The 14,181-nt window shown below is 40.3% G+C and overlaps 1 protein-coding gene across 2 annotated transcripts in view; it reads left to right on the top strand.

The window, feature by feature from the left end:
- SERPINB7 (serpin family B member 7) overlaps positions 1-9,100 on the top strand; it is a 33,882-nt gene extending 24,782 nt beyond the window's left edge. For both annotated transcript variants that reach the window (XM_010586692.3, XM_003406262.3), the window contains 3 exons: positions 4,262-4,404; positions 5,278-5,424; positions 8,702-9,100. In XM_010586692.3, the coding sequence (XP_010584994.2) occupies positions 4,262-4,404; positions 5,278-5,424; positions 8,702-9,100 (689 nt within the window). The remainder of the gene's footprint in view (positions 1-4,261; positions 4,405-5,277; positions 5,425-8,701) is intronic.
- Positions 9,101-14,181: the final 5,081 nt, after the last annotated feature.

The following is a 14,181-nucleotide window of genomic DNA, read 5'->3' as shown; positions in this document are numbered from 1 at the left end:
GTCATCCCATTGCCTTCTTGCCTGCATGGTTTCTGCCGAGTAGTCTGAGTTTATTCTTATCGAGTCTCCTTTATAGGTGACTTTCCATTTATCCCTAGCTGCTCTTAAAGTTCTCTGTCTTTGGTTTGGCAAGTTTGATTATAATATGTCTTGGTAACTTTCTTTTAAGATCTGCCTTATGTGGAGTTCAATGAGCATCTTGGATAGATATGTTCTCATGTTTCACAATATCAGGGACATTTTCTGCCAACAAATCTTCAACAATTCTCTCTGTATTTTCTGTTGTCCCTCCCTGTTCTGGTATTCCAGTCACTTGTAGATTATTTCTCTTGAAAGAGTTCCACATGATTCTTAGGTTTTCTTCATTTTTTAAAATTGTTTTATCTGATTTTTCTTCAAATATATTGGTGCCAAGTACTTTATCTTCAATCTCAGCAATTCTGCCTTCCACTTGCTCAGTTCTGCTCCTCTGACTTTCTACTGAGTTGTCTAATTCTGTAATTTTATTGTTAATCTTCTGAATTTCTGCTTGCTGTCTCTCTATGGATTCTTGCAGCTTATTAAATTTTTCATTGTCTTCTTGAATAACCTTTTTAATTTCTTCAATGCTTTATCTGTGTGTTCCTTGGCTTGTTCTGTGTATTGCCTGATCTCCTTCTTAATCTCATTCCTGATGTCTTGAAGAGTCTTCTATATTAATATTTTGTATTCTGCTTCCGGTAATTCCAGGAAGGCACTTTCCTCCAGAATATCCCTTGATTCTTTGTTTTGAGAACATGTTGAAGTGATCATGGTCTGCTTCTTTATGTGATTTGAATGTTGACTGTTGTATCTGAGTCATCTATAAGTTATCATATTAGTTTATTTTATGTTTGCTTACTGTATCCTAGCTTCTTGCTTTGTTTTGTTTTGATATGCCCAAATGGGTTGGTTGAGTGAGCTAGCTTGATTATTTTCACCTTTGAAGCTCTGATGTCCTGTCACCAGATGGCTAGAGCTGTTATCAGGTATATCGGCCTGGGAGTCCATTTGCTTTTCTTGTATGGATTCAGTTCATGTGTCCAGATAGCTGGTTATCAAGTGTGTGGCACAGACTCTGTCCTACAGTCTTAGAGGGGCAGGGGTGATTGGTGTTGGTACCGGTATCTGGTTGCAGCAGGGGGTCATGCTCTGAACAAGGCAGGGGGCTGACAACTGTCCTCCGAGTGTCTCTGAGGAAAGTGCATCCCTGTTCCCTAGAGTGTACAGACAGGTGGGTTCTGCAGATGGACCATGGGCACCCAATGCTTTGGGTTGCAAGGACTGGAAGGTACCTGTTATGCTTAGACCCCTGCCGTGGGTGGCTTGGTGACCTGAGTGGAGCCATCAGTCCTCAGGCCCCCACATGTGGATAGCTGAGGGCCCTGTTTAATAGGCAAAGTGGTGTCAAACATCAAAAATGCACCTCTCCACTGCACAGCTGAAACAGTTGCAGTCTGCCAAGAAGGGGCTATTCTCCCAAAATGGGTTCACACTTGTTCATGCAGGGAGGAAAGATATTCAAAGTCCAAGGACTGTTTATGCCTGGACAGGAGCCGCTTTTGTCCTGAGCTCCCCAGGTTAGTGGAGCTGGCAAACTATCTTTCCCCCTAATTGTGAATTTATTCCTTCTCCAAGGCTGGGAGAATGGCTCAGGATGCTCTGCAGGACCTATATCAGGCCCAGGGAAATCAACAGCCACTGAAGCCGGCTTGGGGCAGGGGGTGTGGTAAAATATATTCAAGTACTTAGCTTTTGCTGAGAGAATTGTTCTTCTCTGGTTCCGGAGGTGTGATCAGGCTGTGCGGCTGGCTGTTTCTTCCTGAGGAAACTGTGGCTGAATGCTACCACCAGCCCGCCACAACCACTCACAGGAATGGTGCCTGAGGGATCCCGGAGATTCAGATCCAGTAACTCCTCTCCACTGTTGACCTGTCTCTCCCTCCCCCTGCTGCTCAGTCTGTTTTCTAACTTTGCCTTTGATGTTTAGGGCTCCTAGCTTGTCATAAATATAATCATTCCACTTATTTTTTTTGGGTCTTTGTTGTAAGAGGGATGGCCTCAGAAATCTTGTCTTTTACATTGTATCATTTGATTGGGAGACAACCCTGCGAGACAAACAGATATTATAACCATTTCATAAATTAATAACAAGCAGAGGTAATTTACTCAATTAACCTCAATAGATCACACCTAGTTAGTAAACAAAGACTAAGAGTGGTATACAGAACGTTGTTTTCAATGGCTACAACATGATATTTTGTTGTAACAATCAATCCAATTTTTTAGGACTGGGTTTGTTTTAATTTCATATGTTACTTCTTGGTCTGAACCTTATTAAAAGTATGATATTTTTCTGTCAAAAAATGTAGTTTCATACCATTGCTTTTTGTAAAAATTCTTTAGGAAGTATAGTTTACCTTTCATTTTAAAATTCATTTATCAAAACAATATATGTAGCAAAGGTAGTACCTTCCAGATAAAGTGCAGCGTCTCTTTATTGGTAAGTTTCCTTTGCAACTAAAAACAATTCTAGCTAATGTTCTGGAATAAGGAAATCTATTCATTGTCATTTTGTTAATCAACTAATTCCAAAGTTAGCAGTTTCTTTACCTAAGGCTTGCCTTGATTTGTACTCTGAACAATATACGTGTATTTGCTGACTCTGACTCTGTATCAGAAATACAAGACACAGACTTACTCTCTTAAATGTAAACATTCAACCACATACAATTAGCCCTGGAAGCAAAAACACAATGTCTTAATTTTGTTCATTCTTTTAGCAGTACATCAGAAGAGGGTCACTTTGATGATTAGCCATGACTTGTTTTTAATATACCACTCAAAGCATCAAGAGAAATTATGCAACTTTTACTTTTCTAAAAACCTAGTGGGCTTCTTGTTAGTATTTACTATTAAAGGGTATCAGATTAATAACACATTCTCTATTAGGACCAGACTAATATCTCTCTTCATTAGGACCAGTTATTTATTTCTCTTCCTTCCTTTCTCATGCAAATGTAAGTCTGATTATTCCCATATTGTTAAGTACACATATTCAAGACTTAAGATGGGAAACACTACATGCTACTGGAGTTGTCCTTCTGAAAGGCAAACCTGATTCATCATAACCGTGCCCTTTCTCACCTTTTAGTGCTTCCTGAACAAGCATTCTCCACCACCTTCAGGATAATCCAGCGTTCTCACAGACAGTCAAAGCTCTTCATCATCTGACCCCTGCCTCCTACCTTTCCAACCTTGCTCTTTCAAAAGCATTGCAAAGTGTTTCACAAATACGCTTCATGTGGCCAAGCTTCTATGTCTTTAGATAAAGAGACCCTGCCTTATGAAAGTTCTTCTCACCCCTTGACTTGCCCTCTGTTCAGGCAGACACCCCCAGTCAGAGTTGGGGTCCTCTAACTTGTGCTCCAGGAGCCCTGATGGTTCAATGGTTAAACACTGGCTGCTAACCGAAAGGTTGACAGTTGAAACCCATCAATGGCTTAGTGGAGAAAGACCTGGCGATCTGCTCCTGTAAAGATCACAGCCTAGGAAACCCTATGGGGCAGTTCTGCCATGTCCTATTGGGCCACTATGAGCTGGAATCTACTTGACAGTACATGACAACAACAATAACCTGTTCTCCCAAAGCACGTTGAGCAATCCCCATTATACCAGGAGCTACAACTGCCTTTTGGGTTATTTGCCTCTCTTTTGCTGGGCTGTGAGGCCAATGATGGCATGGACTGCATCTTCCATCTCTGTAATTCAAGTACCCATAATAGCGCATTGCATCTAGCAAAGATCTTGTTAGTGTGGCCTAAAGGAAGGAATTAAACTTGGAGTTCTACCATGACCAGATGTGTCTGATCAATGCAGTAAAGGCAGTTTGGTGCCTACGGACAGGGGCTCTGAGTCTTGTCTTCCTGGGTTGGAACCCAACTGCCATTACTTTCTTGATGTGTGACTTGGTACATATTACTTAATCTCTCTGTACCTCACCTTCCTGTACAGGAAACAGAAACAATGGCACTGTCTACCTCATAGAGATTTTGTGAGGAATAAATCAAATATTGCACATAATTTTACAAAGTGCTAAATACAGTAATTTCTCATGGATTGTTACCTATGTCATTACAATTATTATTGTTATGTAGTAAGAAAAAAATCTCATGCCTATATACAGTTTGTTTTTAAAAACATTTTTAAAATTTACTTTTTTTCACAATTTATTTTTCAAAAGGCAAAATCAAGAACATCTTGCCTGAAGGTAGCATAAGCTCGTCTGCTGTGATGGTGCTGGTGAATGCTGTATTCTTCAAAGGCAAGTGGGAATCAGCATTCACCAAGAGCAAAACCCTCAACGGTTATTTTAAATCTCCCAAGGTATGTAGTGCTCCTACTCAATTTAGGGAGTTTTTTCCCAGTAGAGTTTCCCCTTAGCAGGAATTGAGTTGGAGCCAACTTGACAGCATCTAACAACAACGGTGTAGGGTTTCTAAATCTACAAATGGTGTCCTCAAGATACCATGGAGTATGTTTCTCTCACGTTAAATGAAGGGATATTGTTAAATATTTTGTAAGAAGTTTTTGTTTTTATAAGACCTAGTTCTTAAATTGTATAACTTTGATAGTACTATTCTGTGTTTTATTTCTGGTAAGAGAAAAATTTATAGCATTCATTTTTGATTTTTAATGCTATTTAATAGTTATGCATTACTTATATAGACACTTTTCGTTGAGACACTAGGTGGGAGATGATGTTCTAAGTGCTAGATATATTAACTTACATAATGCGTACAGCAATACTTTGCAGGAGGGACTATTTTCACTGTCATTACATAGATCAGGAAGTAGAAGCACAGAGAAGTGAAGTAACTTGCCCAAGGCCACACAGCTGGGAAGTTTAAAACTCAGGCCAAAAAAAACTTGTTGCCGTTGAGTTGATTCTGACTCATAAAGACCCTAATGGACAGGGTAGAACTGCCCCATGGGGTTTCTAAGGAGTCCCAGGTGGATTTGAACTGCCAACCTTTTGGTTAGCAGCCATAGCTCTTAACCAGTATGCCACCAGGGTTTCCAAAAACTCAGGCAATCAATCTCAAAATCTGCTTTCGCCTCTAAGACATGTATTGGCAGCATGTCAGAAAAAACCTACAAGATCAGCTGAGCAACAACTCAGGCACTGCTCTTATTGTACTTGGTCAATAGGTGAAATGAGATGGGCTTTTAAGTATTTTTTTGTGAATTGACTTTCAGTGTTTTGGGAAAGAAGTTACCATGATGCATCAAGAACGGAGGTTCAATTTTTCTGCCATTAAGGACCCACGCATGCAGGTCCTTGAGCTCAGATATCATGGTGGCATAAGCATGTACATCCTGCTGCCTGAGAGTGACATATCCCAAGTAAGTTACCGCCACCACTTTCACCTAAGAAAACTTTTAGGATATTCTTTATTTTTTTAATTTATTTTTTGTTGTTGAGAATATACACAGCAAAACATACACCAATTCAACAATTCTGCATGTACAGTTCAGTGACGTTGATTACATTCTTTAAGTTGTGCAACCATTCTTACCCTCCTTTTCTGAATTATTCTTCACCAATAACATAAGTTCACTATACCCTAAGCTTCCTCTCTAACCTTTCGAGTTACTGCTGTCAGTTTGATGCCATATAGATAGTTCTTTAAAAGAGCATAATGCTCAAGGCAGACATTCTTTACTAACTAAGCTAAACTATTGTTTTGTTGGAAACCCTGTTGGCATAGTGGTTAAGTGCTACGGCTGCTAACCAAAGGGTCAGCAGTTTGGATCTGCCAGGCTCTCCTTGGAAACTCTATGGGGCAGTTCTACTCTGTCCTATAGGGTCGCTATGAGTCAGAATCGACTCGATGGCAAAGGGTTTGGTTGTTTTTGGTTATTGTTTTGTTTAAAGAACACATCAGGGGATAATTTTTTTTTTTTTATTGTGCTGCAGGTGAAAGTTTACAGCTCAAGTTAGTTTCTCATATAAAAATTTGTATACACGTTGTTATGAGACCCTAGTTGCTGTCCCTATAACATGGCTGCACACTCCTCCTTTTCACCCCGGATTTTCTGTGTCCATTCAACCAGCTTCTATTCCTATCTGCCTTCTCATCTTGCCTCCAGACAGGAGCTACCTATTTAGTCTCGTGTATCTACTTGAACCAAGAAGCACACTCTTCATGAGTATCATTTTATGTCTTATAATCCAGTCTTCTTTGTCTGAAGTTTTGGCTTCGGGAATGGTTTTAGTTCTGGGTTAACAGAGAGTCCAGGGGCCATGTCTCCTGAGGTTCTTCCAGTCTTGGTCAGACCATTAAGTCTGGTCTTTTTAGTAGAATTTGAGTTCTGCAGCCCACTTTTCTCCTGCTCCATCAGGGAGTCTCTGTTGTGTTCCCTGTAAGGGCAGTCATTGGTGGTAGCCAGGCACCATCTAGTTCTTCTGGTCTCAGGCTGATGGAGTCTGTAATGTATGTGGCCCCTTTTGTCTCTTGGGCTATTATTTGCCTTGTGTTTTTGGCGTTCTTCATTCTCCTTTGCTCCAGGAGAGTTGGGACCAATTGATGCATCTTAGATGGCCACTTGCTAGCTTTTAAGAGCCCAGGTACCACTCACTGAAGTGAAATGCAGAAGACTTTCTTAATAAAGTTTGCTACCCCAATTGATCTAGCTGTGCCCTGAAGCCTGCCTCTGCTACTCTGTCCCTTGAAGAGTTTGGTTGTATTCAGGAAACTGCTTAACTTTTGGTTTAGTCCAGTGGTGCTGACTTCATCAGGAGGTATTCTTGGTTTAAGGTTTAGAGATTTTCTCGGGGCAGTAGTTTTGGGGGTTCATTCAGCCTCAATGACTCCAGAAAGTCTGTACTCCATGACAATTTAAAATTACATTCTGCATTCCACATTTTCCTCCCTTTTGATTAGAATTTTCCTATAGAATCTTTAATCAAAATGTTCAACAATGGTAGCTGGGCACCATGACTTTTAGGATACTCTTGTCTTTTTATCCATATTACTGGAATATTAGAGACTGACTCATTCAAGTATTTGATAAATATTTGACAAAAAGAACCTGTTATGTGCCAGAAACTCTTCTAGATGTTGAGATTGACTTACCTTCTCTGAGTATACTTTGAGTTAAATATTTGTAAAGCTGGGATTCTCTCAAAATCTCAGCTGTGGAGGCCAAAAGGCATGAGCTTAGGTCTTCTTGTCACTTGTCCATGAAAACAGTCTTTCATGCACTATTGATTTTTTTTTTTTTTAACTGTGCTTTAGGTGCAAATTTACAGGTAAAATTAGTTTCTTATTCAAACACACATACACATATTGTTTTGTGACATCGGTTGTAATCCTGCAATGTGACACCACCGTCTCCCTTTCCACCCCAGGTTCCCCATGCTCATTCATTCAGTTTTCATGCCCTTTCCTGCTTTCTTGTCTTGCTTTTGGGCAGGAGTTTCCCATTTGGTTTTATATATTTGATTGAACTAAGAAGCATGTTCCTCATGTGTGTTATGGTTTGTTTTATAGGTCTGTCTAATCTTTGTCTGAAAAATAGGCTTCGGGAGTGGCTTCAGTTCTGAGATAGCAGGGCGTCTGTGGGCCATAGTCTTGGGGAAGGGACGGTTTCCTCCATTCTCTGTCAGACCAATAAGCCTGGTCTTTTTTTTGTGAATTTGAATTTTGTTCTACATTTTTCTCCCACTCTGTCTGAGATTCTCTATTTTGATCCCTGACAGAAGGGTCGGTGGTAGTACACTATTGGTATTTTGATAGACTAAGCATCTTCAGGCAGGTATGATACGATGGAGTTTTGAAGTCCAGCCCTTTGAGAATTAAAATACATGGTGTCCTCCATGCTGCTGTTCTTTAGTGTAAAGCAGAGGTTGGGGTTGCTCTATGACTGGAGTAGCAGGAGCAGGGGACCAGAGCAGTGGAAGGCAGACCGTGGGGCCAGGGAACCAGGCGCCATCACTTCATCTCAGAGCTTAATCTTTTTTCAGCTCTTCTTCTCCTCTTCCTGGATTTGGCTGAGTATGTGTCCTAAAATCCCAGAGGTCTAGACCTCATTTCCCTTTTCTGCACTCCCAGTCAAAGGTAATAATAGACACCGTTTACTGCACACCAACTATGTGCCAGGCCACATGCTATGCAGTTCATTTATATCATCTCATTTGATCCTTATAACAACCACATGCTATAGGGACAAGAGGAGGCTCTTGGAACTTAGTTGTCTGATATTTATAAAACCAAAAAACCAAACCAGTTGTTTTTGAGTTCATTCTGACTTATGGTGACCCCATGTGTGGCAGAGTAGAACTGTACTCCATAGGGTTTTCACGGCTATGAGCTTTCACTAGCACATCACCAGGCCTTTCTTCCAAGGTTCCTCTGGGTGGGTTCAAACTGTCAAACTTTTGGTTAGTAGTTGAGTGTATAACTATTTGTACAACCCAGGGACTTCTGTCTCTGTTTCTCTGTCTCTATGTGTATATATATATATATATATATATATATATATATATACACACTCACACACACACTTAAACGCAAATATCCAGGAGAAGATAATTATAGAAAATGATACATCTTTGTAGTTGTCGTTTTGACTGTTCTTAACCTTGTAATTCTAAATCGCCTTTCACTTGTTTCTTCAGATTGAAAACAAAATGACCTATCGGAATCTAATGGACTGGACCAGCCCAAGAAAAATGAGCTCTCAGTATGTCGAGGTGTTTCTTCCACAGTTCAAGATAGAAAAAAATTATGAAATCAAACACTATTTAAGAGCTCTAGGACTGACAGATATCTTTGATGAATCCAGAGCAGATCTCTCTGGCATAGCCTCAGGTGGTCGTCTGTATTTGTCAAAGTTGATGCACAAGTCTTACATAGAGGTCACAGAGGAGGGCACCGAGGCGGCAGCCACCACGGGAACTAACATTGTAGAGAAGCAACTCCCTGAGTCTGTGGTGTTCAGAGCAGATCACCCATTCTTGTTTTTCATCAGGAAGGATGACATCACCCTGTTTAGTGGCAAAGTCTCTTGCCCTTGAAAATCAAATCAGCTTCTACTACAATCGTGTGTGGAACATAAAAGAGCCACCACAAGTGAATAGATATGAGTTTAGTTGGAAGTAGGTGGTATTTCCTTTGGGCATATTTCCTCATTGCATCGGTCAGAAGATGATATTGATGACTTGACCCTTCTGAGATACATGGTTGATTATCCTGATCCCTGCTCTTAGCATCTCTACCACCACCTGTCTCATCCATGCTCATTCTGTGACTCTCCCTGGTAACCACACTTACACACATCTGTGCTTAACATCCGAGAGTTGTGGACAGTGCTCCACTGGTAATGATGACGTAGAAGTAGTCCTACGAATCTCTCTTTTAAATTCTACATTGATCACAGATTTTCTAGTTTCATTGTGAATGATCTGGAAAATATATCTCTGCTGACCTAAGAAGACATTAAAGTTTAACACAACTGATTTGAAATCAATGTATAATACGGAGTCTAAAAACAGAGATTGGAATTGAGGACCAACCAAAATACTTCATTAATAATTTCAAGTTGACATCTTTTGGCCTTTCCTTGACAGGAACTTAATATGTACATAGTTTTTCAAATATTAAATATCTTTTAACTGTTGGCAGTTGCTTTTTACAGTATATTATTTCATATGCTGCACATTTATGTTTTTTCTCTATCAGAATAAAGAGATCCAACACACTTGTACAGTATGATTGTTCTCCTTTATTAAGTATAATACTACCAACACTCTCTTATTTTCCTAGGCCAAGCAAGCAAGGAATGAAAAGAAATAATGTTTTCTTTCAATGTAAACCTGATTTGGTTTGATGATGCTAATTTATTTCACACGAATATTACCTTTAAAAATACTTCCATAGGCTGATGAACTAATTTTTTAAATACTAGGATTCAAGTCCATTAGGGAAAATGATTTTTAGATTTGCATGTATGATTATTTTTAATAAATCATTAAGTAGCTTTCCAAAGCTGATTAAAGAATAAATTGAGAATCAATAGACCATGCTGAGTTTACTTAGGATTTTGTAAACAATACAGCCTATTGAGTTGTGTCTTCATCAAAAAAAGACTTTTCCCCCAATAGGAACAAGACAAATCAGGTTTCCTTGTAGCCTGTATAACACGTCTGTGGTGCTTAGAACTAGACCTGGCAGATGATTGGTTTTCAACAAATATTATGGAAACCGTGAATGTGGCATGAATCAATAAATGTGACATGATCTGAAAGATGTCAAAACTCCCTTGACCAAAATACTTAAACCACTAACATGCCACACCTGAAATAACTCTCACGTCTTTCAGGGACCTTTATAAGGAATGTATTTAACTGGTGTGCAGTTTCATGTGCTCTGATTTTTCTGATTAACTCCATTCCTATCTATTGCCACTAAAAATAATATATCCCTCAGGGAATGGAATGCAGGAAGATACATTCTGATGGTGGCCATGCATCCCCCAGCCCCCAGAACTATACTTGACATACAGGAGGCACTCAGTGTGTCTGTAGAGTGAATATAGTCTTTAGTTCCAAAGGTGTGATTCAGGATGGAAGTGAGACCTCAGGAATGGTTCTAGTATAAGGCTAGATCACTGATCTTGTAGTGGATTTCTTTTTATACACTCAATGACTTTCTATGTCTCAGGGTCACGTTTCTGCATCCTTCGTGTTAACAGTAGGTGTTTCCACAGCTCTCCTCTTACTCAAAATTCTCTCTCTGTATGATCCCATCCAGTAGATGACTTCGGTAATCACTGAAGACACCCTTCCAAATTCACAAATTCCTCCTGAATAAGTCCACCTAAATGCCCTGCAGTAAAGCTGAGCAGGTCTGAGAGGGAACACATCACCACCCTCCTGATAAGCTACACCTTCTCAGGTGCCCACTTTTGGTTAACAACATAATATTGTCTAAAAACTCAAGCTCAAAAGTTCAAGATTATCTCTTTCACATTGGAACTGTTACTTGGTATTACCACTAAAATATCTCTTAAATGTGTCCCCTTTTCTTTCTTCCCACCCACACTGTCCTGGTTTTGATAACATACTTCTCTGGATTACTCTCAGATCTGGTCTGCTTGCCTCTTGTGGCTCTTCTTTCCCTCTCACTCTTAAACCCACAGTCAAGGAGATATTCTACTATGCTTTTTTCTATAAATGCCAGCTATCTTCCTAAAACCCACACTGGATCAAGCCATCTTCTTACAAAATACTGATGGCTTTTCATCACCCAAGGACAGAATTCAAATTTTCTAGTGTGGCATTCAAAGCCTTCCATATAGTACCCTATCTTCCTTCTCAGTTCGTTTTGCCTCACCCCCACCAAGGACACTAAGCTTTAGGCATTTTGAACCCAAATTCACTATTTCCATGCTGCTTGGTCTGGTCTGCCTCTTTGACTGGATGCTCCCCACCCTGTCTTTTCTTGGTAATGCTTATTGAATTGTTCAAGAACCTGGTCACATTCATGTTCTCTGTGGAAATTTCTACTTGGTTGAATTCACACAATAAAATTGCACATCCTTTAATGAGAATTGTGCTAAAATTTCTTGCTAAGTATTGCTTGTGTGTGTGTATGTGTGTGTGTACATATGTTCCTAAATAATAAACTCATTAAGGGCAGGGTAAGACATATGGTAGGCATCCTTTCCTCATTTTAAATGAATAATTTCCTTAAGGTCCTGAGACAGGAACAAAATCAACCAAGAGTGGAGTGCAGAGACTGTAACTAGACAACAGGGCCTCTTGACAGTATTCATTCGTGCTTTCATCAGTGACTCCCAAAGAACTTTCTATGTTCTGTCACATATCAAAGCCTATGCAAACGCAGGACCTCTAAAGTGGTAGGGAGAGCACTGTGGGGTCTTTTCTTTCTGTAGGAGCAAGAGGAAACTTTTGTGAGTGATCTTTCAATGGAGCATCATCGTCACCATCTTCACCATCATCTTTATCATCATCTCTGCTTTATCATCAACAATACACTTTCACAGCCCCCATCTCAATTCTCACTACAATACTGTAAGATGGAAATTATGTTTATAATTATTCTCATTTCATAAGAAAAACAAGGTTCAGAGAGATTAGACAATTGCCCAGGATTGTGAGTGTTCTTTCCCTTGTACACGCTGCCTAGGACATCATCACAGATCTTACTTGAGCCTTGGGCATGCCTAGAGTCCTCTTGCCTCATGTCCCAACACCTCAGCAGCTTATTTCTTCGTTAACATGCCTCCTTCCTGACTCCAAATGTCTCTCATGCCTCAGGCTCTCCTGGGACCCCACACTTCCTACGATTTTAGACAAATCTATAAATAGATACCTGTGCATTCTTATATTTGGGGGTTATTTACACTTGTAGGTGATTTCACTTGGCTAGATATTGTTTCTCCTAGTAATATACTCACTGAAAATTTATATAATAATAATATAAACTCTCCTAATAATAAACTGAAGCCCTGGTGGCACAGTGCTTAAGAGCTCAAGGTGCTAACCAAAAAGTCAGCAGTTCGAATTCAACCAACCACTCCTTGAAAACCCCATGGGACACTTCTACTGTGTCCTGTAGGGTCGCTATTAGTTGAAATCAACTCAAAGGCAATGGGTTTGGGTTTGAATAATAAACCGTCCCAAGTATAAACTCTCTGAGAGAGGGGACAGTTATTTTCCGCTCCCCTTGTAATCTCTCCCCAGCACATTCTATACCCTTTACTGACAGACAGATTCTACTTATCAGCAGAGAAAGACAACATATATCTTTAACCACCCGGGTGTCTCTCAACACTAATGTTTCATTTCTATACCCACAGAAAAATCTGGAATATGTGAAGATCCATGGCTAGAATAACCTAGTCCTCCCTTTTAGATGCAGCAGTGTCTTCAAGAAGAGAAAGCCAGGGTGATCTTACCTAAAATACAGGTAACAGGTTGGCTAACAGCACTTAACTGTGTCATTAAACACTCCTTTGATACTCCTTTTTCCTTCTCCCTATTCCTTGCTAATAGCATTGAGTTCAAACAAAAACACCATTGTACCTGAAACGTGCAAATGCTTTAGTGAAACAAAAGTGGCTAACCGCTCATAAATATTTTGAGTTTTATTACTGGCTTGTGATTTAAACAAAGAGCATAATATACCCGTGTTGCTGCATTGGGAAGAAGAGAAAGGGGAGAAGAATGGAAAGGCAACTGAGCAAAGAAAAAAAAAAAAAAACAGAAACTTCTCTAGACATTTTCAAAACAATCCATTTTTAAATGTGAAATTCATTTCCAAGTTTGCCTCTTCGGACCAGACTTTTCAACGCTGCTGAGAGTTTGATTCTTATGGTAGAAGGAACTGTCACAGCTTTCAGTCGCAGAGTGTGATAAGTACCATGCATGGGGATAGGAGTGTTGTGGCAGCATGGAACAGGGGTTTCTAGCCTGGTTCTGGCAGGATGGGAAGACTTCCTGGGGGGAGGGATACTTGAGCTCAGACCTGGAAGGGTGAGTACAGGGAATTAGGAAGAGAGGGGAAGACAGTTCCAGGTGAGGAATGGAATGTTCCAAGGGCCAGAGATGAGAGACTACGAGGGGCCTCTGAAGGACAGCAGGTGTGACCATAGCCTGCACAGGGCAGAAAAGCAGTGAAATATGGGGCTGGGAAGCTGGGGCAGCAGGTCTCAAAAGCCCTCATAAGCCATGATAAGGAGTTTGCCTTTATTCTAAGTCTAGTGCAAAGGCATTGACGGGCTTTAAGGAGGGGAGCAGCACTCCCAGGCTTACATTTTTCATGGACTGCGTTTGCTGATGTGTGGAGATGGGGCTAGAGTGTTCAAGACTGTTCCAGGAAGAACTGGGCACAGAGAAATGAGGGTGGCCTGGACCAGAATGCAGGTCTTGGTAGTGGATGGAACGGCAAAGTTGAGAGATTTAGGAGGTAAACTGAGCGGTCAGGACTTTGTGATTTGTTCAATGTAGGGATAAAAGAGAATGACTTCTCAAGACTGAATTTAGCAATCTTTAAACATCTTCAGAATCAGGAGTTGGAGCACAGAGGATGGGAGTCAGAAGAAAGTGAAGGGCTGCACTGCAGTGGCACCCAT

This window comes from Loxodonta africana, chromosome 11, assembly GCF_030014295.1.
Source record: "Loxodonta africana isolate mLoxAfr1 chromosome 11, mLoxAfr1.hap2, whole genome shotgun sequence".
Classification (NCBI taxonomy): domain Eukaryota; kingdom Metazoa; phylum Chordata; class Mammalia; order Proboscidea; family Elephantidae; genus Loxodonta; species Loxodonta africana.
The sequence above is the reverse complement of the archived record's forward strand: the minus strand, read 5'-3'. Positions and strand labels throughout refer to the sequence as shown.